The 21781-nt window shown below is 34.5% G+C and overlaps 1 protein-coding gene across 2 annotated transcripts in view; it reads right to left on the reverse strand.

Moving 5' to 3' along the window:
• Positions 1–21781, reverse strand: part of TTBK2 (tau tubulin kinase 2) — a 78848-nt gene that overhangs the window by 31372 nt on the left and 25695 nt on the right. For both annotated transcript variants that reach the window (XM_066321265.1, XM_066321266.1), the window contains exons 3-6: positions 20863–21010; positions 15297–15370; positions 14131–14271; positions 12702–12806 (exon numbers count right to left, since the gene is read on the reverse strand). In XM_066321265.1, the coding sequence (XP_066177362.1) occupies positions 12702–12806; positions 14131–14271; positions 15297–15370; positions 20863–21010 (468 nt within the window). The remainder of the gene's footprint in view (positions 1–12701; positions 12807–14130; positions 14272–15296; positions 15371–20862; positions 21011–21781) is intronic.

A 21781-nucleotide genomic window follows, 5' to 3' on the forward strand; every position in this document is an offset into this window, starting at 1 on the left:
TACATGCAGATGAATTAAGAAGATCCAGTGACCACAATAAATTTTTCTACTTATAAAGATACATTTTTAATGTAACATCAGTTTTCTTTGGAGGTGTTGCTATCCTGGAAACAGTTGGCAATGTCTAAGATAAACTACATGCAGGAAAGTAGCAGTTCCTAGTAAAGTGAACTATTTCCACTAAGCACACAACTTTCAGACTCCTGGGAGACACTATGCTTACAAACAATGAATGTTGCTGTTTTGGAGTGGCTGTGTAGGAGGCAAATCACTCTCCTTAGCTCAGTTCAGTGTCTCTAGATAAATACTCTAGGTTCATTGCTCTAGGTAACATTGGAAAGGTTACACAGAGCAAAAAAGTTAACTTATTACTGCAGTCATGGAAACTAGAAAATTAACATGAAAAAATAAATCAATACTGGTTCTTTACAGAATATCTGAGACACACCATGGTACTCCCAATCAGTCAGGCCATGACAGAGTATTCATAATTGTTGAGGTTTTGCACTGAGAAGCCAGCAGTGCTGCCTCAAGAACAAGGTTCAAAAGCCATAGGGGATGGGTAGAGAAGCAGCCACCTATGTTACCCCTATTTTCCTTTGCTGAAGGTAGAGTTCTCCTTTTTTATCTTTTCCCTTGAAAAAGACAATTTCCTAGTTCAAATTCCACCAGAAATACATTTCCATGATTGGAACTACACACAACTCCAATTCTTTGAAACCTTTTTTCATAGCTTCAACAATTCCAATCCTCCCCTTTTTGAACATATAGACTTTGCACTCTAATGTAATGCCTGGCTAACACATGTTAGCACCAGTTTAAAACAAATGAAAATTTCAGGGATCACTTGAATAAGGAAAGACCAAGCAGTTGAAATATAATTGCCATTAAAATCTATTACAGATCTCAATTGATTTTCACTGCATATACAGCTCTTCTAATGCACACTTTCAGCTCTTAAAATCCATATCAGACACTGAGTACTTGCACTAAGACTCTTCATCAACTCCTCCCCTACTAGTTGTTGGTATGACACATTACTTGGACTCAGATCTACCTAAACAAATGTGATTTCCAAAAGCTGACTGCAGATGTGTGATCCTACGCTACCTAGTTCCAACAGAAGCTGAGTAACAAGGCAAGTTAACAACTAACAGTACAATTAAATTTTGCTATTTTGAGTTCTAACAGACATGTGGTGACAAATGAAAATTTAGCTCCTACTGCATGTGCTATAAAGAGCAACACCATCTCTAAGCCAGCAGTATTTGACACACAGAACAACTCCTGAGCTACTCAGTTTTCAGTCTGGAGTACTCAGTCAATGTGATGCACTAGCTAAAAACTCCAGTCATTCCAAAGCTGATTTATGAGCAGATAATAAGTCTGGTGGGCTGAAGAGGATAACAACCTACTAATGTCTGTCACAAACCTAAACTTACTGCAGTGAAAAATCACAGAGGTGAAGTCTGCCACGTGTATATTTGCTTTGCCCTGTGCAATCTTTTGTCTTCCTCTTATTCCAGGAGCTGAAACTGAAATTACTGTAAGAGGAAGACTATCTATATGAACCAGCTATGCTCTGGCAAATAATTTCCCCACAGAGGAATTTTTTTTTAATCTCTGTGTAAGTAAAAATTTTACGGTTGTTCTGCACTTAGCAGAACTGGAGAATGGAGACCTTAATTCTTTTATGGTATGTCCATATTTTTTATGTTTTGTACATATCTAATTTAGTATTTACAATGATAATATCATATATTAAAGAGTTGCATAAATTCAGAAGTAGACTGTTTGAGTAGCAGGCTTATTTCAACTATGGATGGAAAGCAAAAAGTCTCAAGGAAGCTAATGTACATAAACGTACCTTCTTTCCAATTCTCTTTCCTATCCCACAGGGGCAGGAGACGGGTGGGGGAAATGAGCAAGAGGCCCTGTGGTACTTGGTTACCAGCTGAGATCAAACCACAGCAACAAAATAACACATTTTCCTTCTTTTAAATGATTTAAAATATTTTTTCATGACTTAGCAGAGAATTTAGCCCATAGCTCAGAAAGAACTGGAAAACAGAGTTTCCGGTTTGATTTTCATTTGCTTCTATTTTCACCAGAAAAGAAACTTTACTGGACCAAACCATCTGTCTTTCCACCACAATAGCTTTTAATTTCAAACAAATAGGACAGCTCTCAAAGCCTTTCAGTTCCTGCAAATTTAATGAAAATTGGTGATTAAAGACAGAACCCAAATTAGTACACTGACACAGAGACAGATAGTTAAAATTCAATTAAAATGGCTCACATCCATCTTAAGAGACACCAATCAGCTGGTCAACCAGCATTAATTTTAGATGGCATGTAAACACAAGCCTAATCTCAAAAGTGCAACTAGGTACTGATCAAAAAGGCAAGCATGAAGCTGAAAATACTAACAAATTTAGAGGGCATAAGGGAAGCAGTACACAAAACAACAGAAAAGCTGTAAGTTTCACCATTCATAGAATAATTTCTTTCAAAAATGAGATCAAAAATTACTAGAAAAAAAATTTCTTCTCTTTTTTAATAAGGCTATTACAGCCCATTCCCCTGAGCATCTATTAGCTCTATAGATAAAGGAACTGCTGAAATAGAATAGCTAAAAGCATCCCCCAGAATGTCTAATTTAAATCTCTAAGTTAAATTGTTTAATGATTATCTGGATATGATACCAGTGTTTTGCACACAACAGGAAGGAAAAAAAAAAAAAAAAACACAACATACCCTAACAAAGTATTGTATCATCATCATTTTTCATATCTCAGCTATTAATCAAACTGTTTCTTCAGGCAGGATATTGTGTATTCGGTTTTATTTTTCAGCTCAAAACTTCAAAATCCAGGTCATAAAGAACTTTCCTCTCAAATAAAACCACACATGATTTTCTTAAGTTTTTCATTTAATTATTTAATCCCAAGATTATTCCACTGAGATGTCACAAAACAATGTCACACTGCATGAAATTGATATATCCATTCTACTTTTGTCACCATGTCAATTGATAATGCTCTTCTTTTCATCTTTTGCATTAATTCCGCACTTGCCTTTTTCACCTTGTACTACTACACACGAGACACTAGCTGTCTGTCTCTGTAACACTGATTTCCTTCATGACTTTGTCGGCAAAACTTGCAAGGATCATGTTCAGTGGATGCTGAAAATGCTACATATATGCACTACAAGCTTATGTCCTTAACAATCTCCCTCTACATCCTTGAAGGAGGTTTTAGCTGACAATAATTAATGCTACACTGGTAGGTGTAACATTGCTGTGTCATTACAGCTGCACAGGTCTGTCACTGGTAGGTTCCATCACAGCCATGCATTACTTTAAAAACCTTTGAAACCCCACAGTCTAACAATTATTTTTAATCTCTCTATTAAAAATAATGCCTCCACAAACCTCACCAAACTAACCCCTATCTCTTCCCTATAAAAGCATTACTAATTCAGAAATGGAACCTCAGATGACTGTCCTAATTCTTTCAATTCATGTATACTGCTTATAAACCAATTAAACAAAGGGGTCTTGACTTAGTCCCTTCAGCAAATAACCATTTTCATGTAGAACATTTTGACATACATCAAAAATTTCTACAGTTTCTCCTGGTATTAACAGAAAATAACTGGGCTCCAGTCTCTGTTGACTTAGAGGACATGAAAGAGAAAATTGATGAGTATGTATAGCCTATTTAAGAATGATTTTATATATTTACAGCTTGCATTGAATGACTGCAATATTACACAATAATTTCTTTCCTATAGAACTGAAAGTTATAAAGAAATTTTAATGCTGTAATAATTCATCTTAGACTCTTCAACAGAACTCCATTTATTGAAACAAAATTTTTTTTCTTAAGTAGTCCACTTTTTAAAAAGCCGTTAACTATCGATTTCTTAGCTCAGAATTTTGAAGGAAATCTTGCAAACCTCATCTACTTCCAAAAGTATATGTAATGTAGTCTGACTGATGAGATTTAATGAAGAAAATGTGATAATATAGTTCAAAAATATTTGTTCCTTAGAAAATTTCTTTTTATCCAGTAGCAAAATGTGGAAAATTTAATTTAATAGACATGGACTGGCAGAAGTGGACTATCATGGGAAGAGACAGTCAGATTTCCAAAAAACTAGTCCAGTTCTCTCTTCCTAGTTTTGAATCATTATTCATTTTTAAGACTTAATATTTTAATATATATTTATTAATAAATACTTTTATGTTAGAAACAAATAAAACACAGAAAATAATCTTCAACTGTTTTCAGGAGTTTACGGCATTCTATTTGGCAGCTGAATTATACCACATACATGTCTATTGCTTTTAATTTTACATTTATTTGTGCCATAATAGCAGAACTGATTTTGCTAATTGCAAAACACAAAATCAATGCAAAAACATTATTCAAATAAATTAAAAATTGTACAAATATTTAAAATTTTAAAATATTTTTAGCTTAGGATTTCTTGTTTATTCTATGCCTTTCTGCTAATTTACACAGAGTTCAGTACAAATGTACTACGTATTTCAATCCTTTACAATCCCAGCTGTTGCATCTTCACATGAAGTGCTGAAGAGAAGGGGAGCGAGGTGGCTGTTAAGAAGGCTGGTCTCAAAACACATGGTTAAGGTACCTGATGCCCCATCACTGGAAGTGTTCAAGCCCAGGTTGGATATGCCTTGAGCAACCTGGTCTAGGCAAGGGAGTGGGAGCCAGGTGATCTTAAAATCAACCCACACCATTGTACAATTCTATGTGTTCAGTGCTTCTTCTCATTACTTTAATGTCTTTATTAGACAAACAATGAAGAAACTAATTTAAAAAAATAAAATTAGGATTTCCCAGTTACAGACATCTGATCCTGGGAACTTCTAATGCCAAATTTGAGTAAACACAGGTCTTTGCTTTATAAACATTGGTGCAGAGGTGTCCAACACACCATGCATACCTTCCACGCAATTGATGAGGAGGAAAAGCAGCTTTTTGTCACTTCCTTGTTCCAAACGATTATGTTGCAAACTAATGGTGTATTCACTTTAAGAGACAACATATTAAAAGTCTCCTCTGACGTTTATCAATGTGTAAAAACCTCAGAGAAACTACCACACAGAAACTTATTAACACATGTTTTTCAAAAAGTTTTGAGGAAAATGAGAAATATTTGAAGAGGAAAAATAAATGCTATGTTCCTTGTTTATGTGCACACATGTAATCCTCAGCTAATCATATCCCTCAGTAATGCACTGTTATGCACTGAGAGAGGCCCTTACTGAGAAGAGAGAGCATAAGGTAAATGCCAGTGACAAAATGCTTCTCAACAGGATGAAAGAGTGACTGAACAGTACATTTAACAAAATGACATGGAACATTACCCTGCAGCACAGGGCTGTCATCAGTTTTAGTCAGGTATGGAAGAGAGGTCTGTTTAGAGCAGTTAACATATTTTAGCCAATTATTTATTATATTCATGATATGATGCCCTAAGATATCAAACAGCTCCCTGGAACTTTTCTGTACTATTTAATTATTTTCCATGAAATCTGCTGCCATTTAATACTGTACTCACAAACATGTCCTAGTTGTTCTTGGGCTTTGCTTTAACCTGTGTCACCCAAAACTGAGGTGTGTCAAGAAAGGGCTGAATAAACAGTGTATCTTAGTGCTCTTTAACTAAAACCAAAACCAGATCAATTTTATGATTTTTCTGGAGATGACTGAGGTGCTGCCAATCATTTAAATTTAATGGGTGGTCTCATTTTATTCCAGATTTTATTCTGAATAGTTCAGTAACTATTCTTGAACAACTTCCAGTATATAGACTCTTATTTATAATAAATTCACACAGTCAAGGGATTATTCAGTAGTTACCAGCACGATTTCTAAATCATGAGGGGCACTGGGCCAAACAAAAAAGACCTGCACCAGTTTTAGTCAAGACTATCTGTGGACCACTTCTGAGTATTATTTCTTAAAGTTGTATCAATGTTTGCCATAATAGCATTTACTTGAAAAGGAGATTGAGAATATATAAGCAATCCATCTTTAAGCAGTCCATGGGTCCAAAGAGCCATGAAAGAAGGCAAAAGATTTGCAGTGACCATTTTGTTTACATTAGTGTAGCATCACCAATGCTCCTATAGTTCTTAAAACTATCCCACTCCTTTTCCCCAGCATAAAAAGCATTTAATGGATATAGCTTCCACTATTTCAGCACTATAAAAACAATGTTCTCTTCTAAATCCAGAAATTAACAATCTGCAATTCTTCTCCCAAGATGACAGGAGGTAAGACAGAATAGCATGGAAGTATTATCTAGACTTCCTCAGCAATCTAGATAATCCAGAATCTTACTAGAAGAAACACCATGCAATTCAAATGTATAACCATTCCCAAATTTTCACAATTAGAACCCCAAATGGAAATATGAGTATACAAGAAATTTGTAACTTCTGCCCCACTATGTAACTGAAATTTTTAACTTCTGCCCCTGCATTTTGTGAAGTATTCTGTGCAGGATTGTTCTGGGTTGTTTATATGTTTGTTGGGGGAGAGGGTGGGGAGATGTTCCATAATTTCATTGGTTCTTGTTTGTTTTCATTTTGTGGTTTGTTTTTTTTTAAGAATTCAGCTTCTTAAACTACATTTCTAGGACATCATCAGTACCTTAAAGTGAAACTTGAAAATAAAATCTCATTTGCTGGAAAATCCTCAGAACCTGAGGGCATTGAAAAAAACCAAGCAGCACTTAGCTGATTTGTACAAAAACACCTGATATGGAATAATATGTGCATGGTTTGATGTGAACAGATTTGTAACTGCTTCCCTAGACAATAAAAAATCTAGACATTTGCATTCACAATGGCTTTCACAGCATTTTTCTAAGGGTCAGACTGTACAGCAGCTGGTGTATCTTCTGCTAAAGCAGAAGTCAAAGACAATTTTCGTTACTGACAGGTCACCAGTAAAGAGCATGAGTAATGCCTCAGAAAATTTAGGTGGATACTCTGTTGCCTTCAGATTTAAATGTTTCTGGTAATGTTCAGAGTAAGTAAATATTGTAAAATACTTTAAACCTACTTAATCTTAAAAGAATGTAATTTTGATTTTTTTTTTACTTGTTTTCAAATAAATATAGGAAAATTTAAACACTCGAAATTAAGGCCATGCTAAAATGTCCTATGACAATGAGAACCCTGACAAAGCTCTTAATTTTATTTAAATAACCACTGAAGAATGGCCTAAAATCTAGTCACGGGGAAGAGTGAGAGAAAGGTGAGGAGATGGGGAATGCAGTCATAGAGCAGCTCTCCCCTTGACCTAAAAAGCCTTATTTATCAAAAATACAAGAATTACACAAATAAAACATTCTCCTCTGAACATATTTCAACCCATCAGTCATGATACTCTCAATAAAGAAATCCCACATTCCAGACTAAGTACCAAATTAGGCAAAAAGGAATATTCTCTTTCAATTATCTTTGTTGAGTCCAAATAATCAGATTCAGGGGACTGACTGTTAATCTTAACAATTCTTTAGGCTGCCAGTCACTGAGACCTGCACACTGAGTAAAAAAACACTGATCTTTTAGAGGAAAATGTTTTATCTAAATGCCACCTTCTTATGGATAGGTTTTTAATTTGGTTACTCCCTAGCTTTGTCATCTCATCTTGCATAAACATTATACTATCTTCTTATTAAAAAAAATAAAATGCAGTTATTTGTAATTGGCAATCCACATAAATAAAAGACCACAAAACTCAGGCCTGTGATAATACATGATGGTTGAATTTATGGATTTTTAAAGAACTATGACCTAAAATTCTTCTTTAAAGGGTAATCTTTTTAACAGCAAAGACTAGGGGCTTCTTTTTTTATTTTATTTTGCTTTCTTTGTATTAAATTTAATAGTACCTCAAAAACCAGTTGTGGTTAAGGTTCACTTTAAAACAGGAATGAAGACAACTGCCTAAGAGCTGGGTGCAGTACTGATGATGTTGAGAATGCAAATGTCCTTCACATTTTGTCCCTCAAGGTTTTCTATTTTTGTACCACAGCTGACACCTTCACTTTCCATTTTTACCATGTAAACAGAGACATGGAAATTGATGGCTCTATGAAGTTAGGTTTACATTCAAAAAGAATCATTTATTCTGTCACAATTAAAAAAACAAAAAGATGCTATTACTTACTTCAGCTATCTCTAAGACAATAGCCAACAAAATGTTGGGTACTACATCCTCAAAAAGCAATAAACAGCAGACTATGAATCTCGTAATATACGAAATTTGCATCCTGCTAAATGTATTTGCTTGATGATTAGAGTATCCCTACAATTAAATTCTAATTACTCTGCTTTGCAGTAATCAATTCTTATCTACACCATTAATTCATTTATTGGCTTCCTCTCTCCAGCAATTTATTTGCTTGCCTCTGTTTCATCCTTCCTTCTTTTAACAGCCTACATCATCCCCAGCAGTTTTTGTTCTTCCCATACTCAATTTTCTCACTTCTGATCTTTTCAATCCAAAGAGAAGGCTCCTTCCACCCATTAGTGGCTCCTTATCAACTTCCATTCTATAATTTAATTCTACATGTACCCCAAACACCTGCATCCTAGTAACTGTCCCCACCATGTAGAATTTAGTATCAGAAGCCACTACCTTTCATTCACCTTTCACAAACCTACAAAATGCAATAAATGTTTGTTTCTGATTTTTAAGTTCTAGCCAGGTAATAGCATCAGATCATACAACTTAATAAGCTGCAGCTCTTCACCACTATCTTCAACAAGTTTACACATTTTACAAGTATCTTATTGCTGAATACAACAGATATATCCCTCTCTCCTTGAAGTCAGTTCCTTACAAGCATAGTCATTCAGACAGCTGGAAGACAGGACAACTTTGATAAAATGAATCCATGTCAAGATTAGCAGTTAAAAATGTTTTATTTTACAGTAGTAGTTCTGAGAGAAAACTATCTGGAGCATGAAAAAGTGTGCAAAGCCTTGTTTTTGCTTTATGCTCTATGTTAAAGTGCTCTTCTTTTAGTTTTGAAGGTTCACATATACCACTGCAGTAAAATGATACTACAAGAAGAAAACTGCAACTATAACAAATTAATTTTAAGGCTAATATCTGGAACAAGTGGAAAACTGTCTCTACTCACTTAATAACCCAAGAGAATGTAAAACCCCTGAATCCTTCAGATGGCAATAAAGGCATTTCCTTTTGACAGTATGCTCAGACATTCAGGCAGACTAATAAAGTTTGAACACATTTTCATTATGTAAAATGGTCCCTCAAAATACTCCTTCCTGTAATTTCCTGAAATGACGTTTTGCCCCTCTTTAATAAGAGGGAAAATATTTTCCTGTAAGGAAAATGCTAAATTTGAAATTACAGTCCAGATAATGATTATGGAATACCAAAAAGGATTGGTCCTTTTCTAACAGTTGTCATATTACATTTATAACCAATTTTATCCCTTTTCCTCAACTTTACAACAGATTACTACCTACCCAGTGGATGTGTAAAAATGAGCTTAGAGCACTGCATTCCTTTTGTAGGGAAGAGGGGGAAAGAGGAAAAACGACAGCTACAATATCCTGGAGATGTATTATTTCACATTTTTCTGAAAAAAGTTCTGATATTGTTGGATGAGAAAATTCTAGAGAGAGGCTATAAAAGGCTATTTCACCTGCAGTGTGTGAAAAGATTCTGTTAAAAACCAAAAAAAGCAATGACAGAACTGTTAAAAAACAAAAAAGACAATGACAGAAGTACCAGAGTAATCAGGAAGAATAAAGAAGACATTTGATACTAGGTTTTACAATCATGAAACATGTTTTTATGTTTACAGCAATTTATGTCCACTTTTAAAAGCTCAAGGAACTCCTCTGCTCTTTAACTCCATACCATTCTTGGTATCAAACATCTGGATCAGACAGAAGGGATGACCCAAACAACATATCATTGTCTAGGCCCCCAAGTTAATATATGAAGAAAACCTAACTGATGATTCCCAAGAGATGTCTGTTTCCCTTCTGAATTGTGTCCCTCAGTTATGTAAAAACCAGTGCACCCTGCAGCAATACTTCACAGGAAAACTGCTGTTGCCTACTGACTTCAATAGCTTTTAAAGAAGTGACTCTGATGGATACAAAAATGTGGGAATAAACATGACATTAATACTTACAGAAGCAATTACTTAGATTCCATCTTATTCTTGGTGGATAAATTACAATATATGTCCTTGATTTTTTTTTTTCCTTTCAAGATCAGTTTTACTGTCATCTGACTACTGCAAGCTAAAAGTTATTGTAGAAAACCTAATCCAAAGGTGCATAATTATGCTAATGAAAATCCAATGGAGAAAAAGAGAACAGTAAAATGGGCTCACAATGATGGCTCCTCAGTTCTTTATACAGATATGTCCATATGTGACACCCCAAAATGCAATGAAAAACACAGTAAGCATTATGAATGTTGAAAATCTTTTTTCTTTAAATACTACTTTCTGAAAAGCTTTTAATATTAAATCTGCATTTTCAAAACAATATTTAGATAGAAGCAAGTACAGATGAATGGACTCCCTGATAGCATGTTTTTAATGGTGCTAACTCACCCTGGGGTCTGACACTAAGATGAGGAGTATAAAGATTAACAACATCTCTGAAAACAACACTGAGATGTCCTAGGAAATAACAGGCATGACAGGTTACTCTGGGGGATCCTTCAGTACAGAAAAATGGCATGGAATTAGTTTGGATCATCTTCAAGAAAGGATTTCTTGTTCTAAGTTCTCTGCCTTGACCATTCTTTCAGGTAAAAATGTCTAAGGAGGCTCCATAACTCTTCATGAAGAGAGTAAACTGACAACAAAAAAATCCTCCCTCCAAACCTGTCCACAACAAACAACTAACAATAACCTGTTGTGGCATAACCCCAGCCAGCCACCCACCCACTCCCCAACAGCAAGGTGGGGGTAAAGGCCGGAAAACTCCTGGTTTGAGATAAAGACAATTAAACAGGGAAAGCAAAACTAAGGTTATAAAAAGCTAACAGTCAACAAGCTAACCTTAATTATGGAACATGTTTTTATGAAGAGCGTATTATATATTTGGAGAACATACTTTTAGATTGTCCTGCTTTATGTGCAGTGTCTGCAGAAGAAAGCTAATGAAGCCTAGGACAGCCTTAAGAGAAGCACATAGCACATTTAATGAAAATATGAATAAACTCTGTTAGTAAGAAAGGCCAACATTTTGGCTGCTCACTATCCAAGAACCATTTCTAAGTAACAATTTGCATACAAACAAAACCACCATCTTTTTCCCCACAATCACTGCACTCTACAAATACTGATTAGTGTCAAAAACTTCTAAACAATTTCAATTGAAGAACTACTTCAGTTACCTTGATGGGTACTGCAATGAAAAACAAAAGGTGAAAGGTAGTTTTTACAAAAGAAAGAACATAAAAAATACTGAATTTTCAGTTATCATTTATTTGTTCTGAAAAAGTTACCTTTTGAATCTTGGGAATTGTTTTCTCTTTGAAATTAGAGGTCAGTTCAAACAACATTATAAGCAGCCAAACAAACAGAACATGACAAATACACTGAGAAATGAAAAAAAAAACCTATAAAGCTACTTAAAATGTTTAGCTCACCTTTCTAATAGCAGCAGAGACTCTTGCTGGACACTGCCCTTTGCTTTCATTGCAGTGTCCAGCATTACAGCTGAACAGGGTACAGCAGAACCCCACTAATTTACCTTACTAACTCACAAACCTCATAATCTGCACACAAAAATCTGCCATTTTCCCAAGTTCTTAGGCAAAGTAAGAGTGAAAATCCTGTCAGGATGGCTTCTACCATTCAATTTGCATCATATTTATAAATGTGCTGCACCATATTAACTAATAGGTTATTCGGTGTGGCCATCAAAATGTAAACTAAACTAACTTAATAAAGAAAATGTTCCTTTTAAACATCACCATGTACAACAGCACTGACTTGCTCATTTTGAAACTTCGAAATTAACAACACTACCTGCCCATCAGTGAATTACAGAGGCTCTACTTGCTTAAAACTGTAATTTCTTCATTGATATACTTTTACATACAATCTTCCTCAGGTTGGATTGCATTGATAATACAATAACTACGCTTATTGATGTCCTCTTATTTAGTAATTAGCATCCTACCACTGTTTTAGTTACTCAGACATTCTCTTTCAGATTATCTATATTCAGTTTAGTGTCTGACTTTTACATTTTCTCCCCAGTTTTCTGTTGTTGTTGCATTTTTTGGGTTTAGGGTTTTTTAAAATACAATATAAAATAGCAAGTGACATTCAGCTCAGGTACATTATTCTGATATTTAATGAAGACCTATTCATCACTTGATTTTCCAAACCAAATGACAGATTATCCAAAAATATCTTAGATATACACCTCTGTCTCAAGCCAAAAACCAGAAACCTGATTCATTCCCTACTACCATTCTTCTAACATAATTAATAAATCACACAACATTTCTGATCTGGGATGGCAATCAAGCTTACAACAGTTACCAGTTCACTGCAACTCTCACACTTCTTCAGAAGAAAAGACAGCATACTACCACATTCAAGAATTCGGATTTCAACTAAGAAAAAAATCTTACTGGTCTGACATCCCCACATGAGTTGGTAAATTGCCGTGCTAAACCAAAATCCAGCATAAAACACTTCCTACAGGTGCTTGGAAAACGTCCCATTGCGAAGTTTGACTAGGAGGAAAAACAAATACAGACAGATAATAGATGAATACACACAGTTTTCAATATGCTCACATATTAATGCAATAACACAATCAGAAAACTCATCTTCTATTTCTCTATCCTTCCTTCTGTGTTTTTACTTCTACTTAACTCCTGATAAATTTGAAGAAAACATTGTTAAGAGAAACAGGCATCCGACTTAGCATTTCTGAACAGTGGCCTATATTGTCCAAAAAGATTGCCATCTTACTATATGCCTTAGAATATATTAATTTTTAGTAAGAATTTTCCAATCATGTCACCTACTCACAGAATTTCAGCATTGCCTAATTGGTCACAAGGAAAACAAGCAACCAAGGATTTCAAGCTTTGAGTTCAGCACAAAGGACAGTTAGCTCCAGCCAATTCTTTCTCCCAATTTCATTTAACATTCACTGCCTCTATGCCCTTTTCCTATTAAATGAAGGCAGAAATGGGGATGGGTCAGGGAAAATACAAGTTTTATAAAAACTTGCCAGGAAGAAGTGATACCAATGAAATTTTCCTAATGTACAGAAACTTGTTGCAAGTTTTATGTAAGCATCATTCTGCTGACAGGAAACTTAGTAATATATGTCAGATATAACCAACCATATTTGCAACCATTAGAAAACACAAGATTTGCTTATTTTTTCCTTATTTACAAATTCTGACAGTTCAGAGTTCTAATGATATTTGTCATACAGAGCAATATTAAAAATAGGTGATTTGATTTCAGGAATAAATTCAAAGAAAAATAGAAAAGAGTAAGAACAAAAGTGTGATACCATCAGGAAGGCAGTCTCATATTGACATATTAACAATAGATCTAATAAGAATTTCACAATAAAACAATAGTTTTCTCTTACAGTCTGTCTTTCATTTCCTTGTTTGTTGAAAATATATTAAATACATAAAAATTGCTATTGAAGGACTTATAAATACACTCCACAGTTAGTATGTATTCTTTTGGATTTATTATATGACAATATTAACTGCCACTAGTCAAGCACATTATGTCATATCTCATGGCAAATACTCTTGGTTACATGATAAGATAAGAGTTGGAAGTTTTAAGTACAGCAAATTGCAAGTAGGCCTAAACTGGAGACAATGAAAAAGACCAAAGTTACTGTTGTTGCAATGCAACATTAATTAGGGCAGGAAAAAATCTGCCCTATCTGATGATTAAACATCCAATTTTCCATCCCTTCTGATTTTTGCACTTTAGCATCTAGTATAGAACCTTTTCTTACTTATGCAGCCATCTAATGACCACCTCACTTGCCTGTTTTGATTTAATGGGCATACTTACTGGTTTTATGTCCCTGTGCAGGAATCCCACAGAATGAATACTTTCAATAGATTCCAAAATCTGCTTCCCAAGCCGCAGAGTGGTACTAATGGTGAATGTTCCTCGAGACTGGCTACGACGCAGGTCTGCCAAGTTCCGACCCTGGTAAAATTAAAAGGACTTTTTCATTAAAAAATACTAATACCAAGATTCACAGATGCTGTCACGTCTTCCTACTTCTTCTTCAGTTGTTCATGATTAACCATTATCTCAATACCTATTTTCACACTCAAGGGTAACACATCTCACCTAAATGTAATAACTGTATGTCTCCAAGTATCTCCGACACTAAATTTAGAATTTGTTTTTAAAAATATGAACTTTAGTACTTTTCTATTCCTAAAACCATGGAACAAACCAATCCCTATTAGAAGACAAGGCAAACATTATTACTTAAAATTGTATTTGTGTTACACCCAAAAAAAGGCCTTTCTTTTTCACAAGAGAAAACACTCATGAAGACTTCTTCACACTCAATTCTTTAAGGAAAAGTACGTAGTTTAATTATATATCATATCAAACAGATGAAAAAAATATTATGTAGGAATTGCAACCCCATGAGATCACAGAACTGTTGTTCTTCTAAAATAACAGATGAACAACAGCATGAACTAGAACAGAGTTTTCAGTATTTGTATTCACCAGGATGACAAGGACATCGATCCCATAACTCCAAGTGCTACTCACCTATTTTATCCCTTTTTAAATGAACAAGTATTTCAGTAAAATTGAGTGTTTTCTTTTATTTGCATAAGGTAATTTTTCACTTTTATTAAAAAAGCCAACAAAATGCAGAGACAAATATAACACATTTTAGACCATTTTCAAGTGAAGACAAAAGGAATGTAAAATGTCACAGAAGACATCAGAGTTCACTCTTCCAATGATCAAGTCTTTCTCAGGATGTAACCTTTCTCCTTTTGGAGAGAATTATGGAAAGGATATCAAAGGAGAAAGATATAAGGATATGCTCAATTTATGTTCACTTACTACAATGTATTTGTGATGTTTGGAGGTTGGTTGGTTTGTTTGTTTAGCATCCTCTAAAATCTTACTGGTATTTTCATATAGACTTGGCTAATAAACCTAAACACACAAGCAAACATTGAGTGCTTTGACACACTAACCTGCAACTGCATGACCACATAGTTAAATCTGTCATTTCGTCCACATCCTATGAATCTACAGACATGATCTTTTCCTAAGAGAAAAAGAAGCAAATTAGCCAGTAATAATGAAATTCTGTGGTTTACTCCTGTAAATATGTAGGAAATTACTGGAAAATATGAAAAATTAAGCCCCACGCAGTTCAACAGCAATAAAACCAAAGTTAGTTCTACCTGCAATTAAACAGAAGCTTCCTCCCATACTACAGGTCTCACTCTACCACAAGAAAACATGCACAGCAACATGCCTAAACGTCCACAAAATTGAGGACTGGAAAAGGTTATTTCCTTACAAAGCTAATGGTTTGTAATAGACAATATTCCTAGAAAATATTCCTCTTTTCTATAAGCTGCAGCTGTCATAATTAAAGAAAGCAGTAGTATTGCTTGTAAGTTATGTTTTATTTTTAAAAAATTGTAGAAAATGTAATTTGACTTATCCAATTTGTTAATATCTTTCTCTAGAACACAATCCTTGCTGTTTAGTTACAACAGATAAATTTAGCTCAGGTATACTGAAACAGGAAAAAAAAATAAGTGTTTTGTTTAAGCTGATTTTCTTTAAAGCCTCCTCCTGTCCTAGGAGCAAACTGTGGAGAAGACAGGTCAAAAATAATCTCCTTACTATCCTGCAGTTTTAAGTCAAAGCAGAAGATTCCCCAGGTAAATACAGAGAAAAAGGCAAGCCAAAGGCTACAGTTAGAAACAGGGAATGCAACCCTCTTGTCATTTTGGTACCAACATACATTGGCTTGGATAAAAGCTGGGACCCCTGATGATTCCACTCTGCCCCACTCTACAACAGAACAGGGAACTGTAGGATTAAAGTTCCTCAGGCCATTTACCTTCCTTTCTCACACCAATGGAAGCTACAGCCAATAGAAAGTTGATGATCACATGTGGTTGCTAAAGTTGTGTAAAATTTGTTACCTAATATTTCTATCATGAATTTCTTTACACTTAAGATTACAAGAATGTCACACAGGGAACCCACCACCCTGCTCATTACTGTTTTGAAAACACCACAATGTCTAGCTACAGATCTGAGGGGACTTTTTGCTACTGCTGCACTTGTAGTTCCATCAAAACCCTAAAACTTGGCCCGACCCTACAGCTTCCAAATATTTTTAATTCACTTGGCAGAAAAGTGGTTGCCTGTTTCTTGCTTTGTCAAGAAGCTACCTGCCACATCCAGTTAAAAAAAAGAAAATGTTTTAAAGAAAATCTTACAGGATTCATTGAAATAATTTATTTTTAAAGAATCTCTACATTTCTTCAAATACGTAAGTGCTAACTTTAAATATCACTAGTTTTCTCTACTTTTTCCTTCCACCCATTTGTTCAAGTAAGACAGGCATTATTATAGACACTATAATTTTATGAAGAAAAAAGATTAGCAGCAAATTTATCAAGATGAAATTTTGTATATTCATTGCTGCATTTTACATTCATGAAGTCTCATCTCAAATATTTATGATTAATTTTACTGCCATTTGTAGTTATTCTGAAGGAAAATCTTCAGAGAAGCATATATTAGTCAGATTTTATCTGAAAAATTCAGTAACTGTCCAAAACTCAGAGAAATCCCATTTTGACTGGAGAACCAAGTCAATTTATGTGGTAAATTCCCTAGAAACTTTTATATAAAACTGGGGGAAGAGGAAGGGCAGAAGTAGAGTCTGAATACTTTATTTGGACAGAATGATCCTCCACCACTCCAGTGGGGCTATACACACCCACTACAGCCTTTTCCTCAGCAGGCCAACAGTATTTTCTTACACCTGTGAGCTACACTGCTGGGCTTCAGGGAGAGAAGATGATGGTAACAAGCTGCAGGGAACAATTCTGCCCTTGAAAAACCTCCTAGGGAGTGTGCTAGGTGTGCGTGCCATTCCTCAGGCTGCTGCAGTGTAGCACTACAGCAGCTTTGCAGCCTACACTAGACACAGCCCATCACTAAATTACACTCCAGAGCTGTAAATGAGTGAGGGAGAAGTCTGTAAGATTGTGTGAGACAGAAACCAACTGAGTGAGTCTCACTCTCACTGAGTGAGATGTGATAAATCTGTCTTCTCCCATCTGACTGTGTGAACAGATGGCTTAACAACATGGTTAAACAAAACAACCATCTGTTGCAGCAGATTTATTTTCTTTTAAAATACCAAAAATAAGGAATCTAAAGAGTTAAACAATATTCTGCAACAATAATTAGGAGATAGCAAGAAGAAAAAAATTAAGATGTAATTGATGACTAAGCTGTAATAAATGGCCCTATCAGTGGGCCTAGTCCTCCTTCACAATTAATAGAGAAGTCATACAATTACTCACATATTCCAGCATGTTTTGCTAGCTTAGTCTTAAAAAGAACTTCTTTGAAGTGTTTCATTAGTCACTGTACCATATACAAAGTTACTACTTTTATATACTTCGCTGTACCACATAGTTATTACTCATTTTACCCCCGCAATAATCACCACTGGTTTAATTTTAAAAGTTTCTGAAAGCAAAGAATGGTAAGAAAGAGTGGATCCTTGCACTTCTGCCAACAGCTATTCTTATTTCAGTTTCACAGTTTCTGTGAAATAAGAGTCTAATACAGATACATTCAAAAGCATGTTTATAAACCTGAGAATGTGCCTAGGCCTAGTATAGACTAGAAGAGCTATTCTGCTCTAGATGTAGCATACCCATTTATTTATTCTCTTCTCTTCTCTGTTTCTTCATAACAGTCCACAAACTGGGCAATATTTTTAAAAAATCAGATCCACATATCAAGAAAATCTTCACCAACACGGCATGCTCACTGTCTTTCATTATAAACAGAGGAAACTTTTCAAATATTTGAAAGGAAAAGGATTTTCATGGCAATTCTATTCCTTCCTCTCTACGTCCAATGTAACTAGAACACCTTGCAACAAAAGAACCAAGGCCCTTTGAGAAAAGGAGAGTAATCCTATGTATATGCATACATACACACACATCAAAAAGGGATAGAAGAACAGAATAAAAGTTTGTCTCAGAGGTCATATGATAATAGAAAGTTTTTATAAAAATATCCCAAAAGAACTTTTGATTTAAGAAGAATTGTTTACAATTTCACCTGGTCTGAATCTGCATGACGAGAAAAACATTGTCAAAAATAAGACTAATTTCTACCTGATAAAAGCATTTAAGAATAATAATAAAAAATCTTTAAGAAGCTATTATAAAGTTGTTTTCTATTCCCTATTCTCATCCACTTCTCTTGATTTTCCCTATGCTTCAAATTTTTAGCTCTTCCATACTGAAAACTTGTGGAGGTAAAGAAATTATTGCAAATGGATCCTAGGAGCAAAGATTTTCTGTAAAACATAAAATGGTCTCTACCATAACCTTATTTACTAAAAAACCTTCCAAGTATGGGAAAAAAAAGTTGCATATAAAACTAAAGTATTGTATCTGTGCAAATCATAAATCACAATATATGCAAAAAATTCATTTGACCCATCTCTCCACTGTGTTTTCTTTACTGATCGCCTATCTAAAACCAGAGCAGTTACAGTGTTAAGTGTAAACCTCCAGAAGAATGACTGGAGGTTGTCTCTAGTGTTACTATAACCACCAACTTTTTTTTTTTTTTTCCAAGAGAGCAACAACATATAAAATGTAATAATATATTTTGATTATTTTCTCATAAGAAAGATTGTCAAAGTTTTATTTCTAAAGATCTCATATAAAATCTGGACTTCAGTTATACAAAAGCTTCTATTTATTATTTGCTCTGAGAAATAATACCTAGAAAATAAATAACAGAAATATTTATTTGGATTACATATTTTGTGGATTATTTGTCTCAGTGGATCTGCTGTTCAGATGTTTCATTGTTCTATTCTTTTCATCTACATTTCCCATGATGCAATAGAACCAAAGACTCTCCTGCAGGAAGATTTGGGCTGTTTGGAATTATAGTTTCCTAACTATTCCTCTGAGACTATAACTTCTGTAAGGCCCTATGGCAATTTTTCACACATAAATATTTTATTATTTCAGCAAATTTTTTCCACCAATATTTCAAAAGATAAAAACATTTTGATGAAGAAAAAAAAAAATCCCTTTTCTAATATCTTAACTGAAACTCCACTATTTTAGAAAGTTAAAAAGCACTCCAGTCACACAGTCCTATACAAGGTCATGTTTTCATAAAAACATTTGTATTGTAGTGCTACCAAATTCCAGTGTTTTCTTTCTAATAATTTCCTTATCATTCAGTTGTTTTATCTATACCATTTTAAAGACTCTGGGTTTCGTAAAAATAGAATCAAGCTCATGTGTGCAGAAAAAAACACAAACTCTTGGAAAAATTAATTCTGAGCATTTAAAAACTCCAGGAGTTATGGAGTATTTTGTTCTTCAAAACTCACTGTCTTTAGGATAATTTCTTTCAAGAGCCCTGGGAAATATTTTCCAAACTTTCAATTGGCAATACTGAAATTTACTATTCATCTCTGGACTAGAAACTTCAAAATTCAAAGAAAATCTCAGCTATACAATACTAGATGCTTTAGTGAAATCCTTGAAACAGACAAAAGCATAGGAACAGTTTGTTAACATCATAACATGTGACACGCTTGCCCTCTTAAATCTATAGAGGCTGTCAATTCCTGCTGCAGTGTGACCTTTACAGAACATTAGGCAGCACCATATGTCATGCAGACTTTGCTTTTTTCAAATAAGAGTTTGGAAAAACTGGGCTACTGACAGGAATGCATGTATTATTCAAAATCTACCAGATTAAAAAAAAAATTTTTCTTCACAATTTAAAGAAAAAGTCACTGTTAAAACTTTCTTTCTGTAATCTTGTGTTGTAAAAAGCAACGAAGAGAAGCCACCACATATTTCTCTGTATTGATAGCTTCATTAAAGTATCTACAGGTACAAAAAGTGTGACTATTCAAACTCTGATTCAAGGAATTGAACTCTGGAAGTATTTGAGGATTTTACATGCCAGTAGTTTTCTCATACAAGTTACAGTACTTTGAAGTTGGGGCTTTTGCTCATGGGGATTTTTTAAAGTATGTTTCCCATTTTGATATTTGAATTCTCAGCAATACCTGCAAAGCAAAGAAAACAAATATTCTTATCACATATGCTGTGTGAATGACCCTCAAATATTCAGTGCTACATAGTACAGAAAAAACAAAAAAAACATCTTAGAAGAAAAAATAAAAACAAGAATACAAAGTCTAGAGCAAAAAACAAAGGGAAGATGTGGATTCAGAATAAGGTAAATCTGAACTGAGATTTTTGCAGCAATTGAATTATTTTTGTTGTTCTCTTTATTTTCATGTCATCCCATTTCAAACAAAAGCTTCACTGTAGCAAAACTTTCATTATCTGAAAGAACTTCTATTCCATTTTTAATAATCATTTACCAAGAACATGCAGAATATAGGAAATGTTTACTCAAAATATTATTATAATTACAATGATCTTTTTAAAGAAGATACACTGACATGCTACTTCTCCTGTATCCAAGGTACAGCCCTACCTTGCAGCTTCTTCAACACAGCTACTTCCATTTTCAGCACTTGCTTTGGCTGCTGAGCTGATTCGACCTTCAGTGCAACATTTTCCCGAGTAAGCAAGTCCAGTGCATCGTAAATTTCTCCAAATCCTCCACCTCCTATTTTCCTCAACTATTTTGGGGGAAAAGAAAGAAAAAAACATATTTTAAAGACGGGAGAAGAAAAAAAATAAAACAGCAATACTTCTTTGTTCTGCCTGTCATACTGCAAATGCTATTGTATTACAGATAGATTTTAAAATAACAATTATATCCTTCAGTACATAAAAGAGCTACTGAATAATTGACCAAGGTATGGCTAACCACAGTTTGGAAGGGAACACACCTGATCCTCATCTGCACTATTGTATATAGCATAATAGAAGAGTGCAGTAGTATTCCCAGCATGAATCTGGGCACAGTCAGCATGCTGAATAAAGTCTTTCCTCAAATAGTCACACACAGCCCAGAGATCTTCAAATACAAAAGCACAGTGGCATTTTAAAAGTATTCCATCTTTTTCTCTCTTCAGAAATATGCACACTGAATAATAAAGGTATAAAGTCATACAAGTTTTTTGATTTCCTGAAAAGAGACTGTATTTTCTATTACATGGAGTAACTTACACACAGCAGCTAAATCATAAATTACAAGAAATGGCTAAGATTATCTTTGAACATACATCTCAAATGTTACTCACATTCACTTACAATTCACCAATATCACTCTTATTAACAGACAGGCTCAAGAAATTTGCAGCACTGAAAGTTTCATCTGTGCAAGGACAAGGGAAAAAGAATGCTCTTGGCATACTAATTAGTTTGCACTACATTCAGAGCAAATATGAATAGGTGTTTTTTCACTCTGCTTTAAGTGGTCATGGGGAACAGACACTTCTTTGGTT

The sequence above is a fragment of the Sylvia atricapilla genome, chromosome 6 (genome assembly GCF_009819655.1).
Source record: "Sylvia atricapilla isolate bSylAtr1 chromosome 6, bSylAtr1.pri, whole genome shotgun sequence".
NCBI classification, from domain to species: domain Eukaryota; kingdom Metazoa; phylum Chordata; class Aves; order Passeriformes; family Sylviidae; genus Sylvia; species Sylvia atricapilla.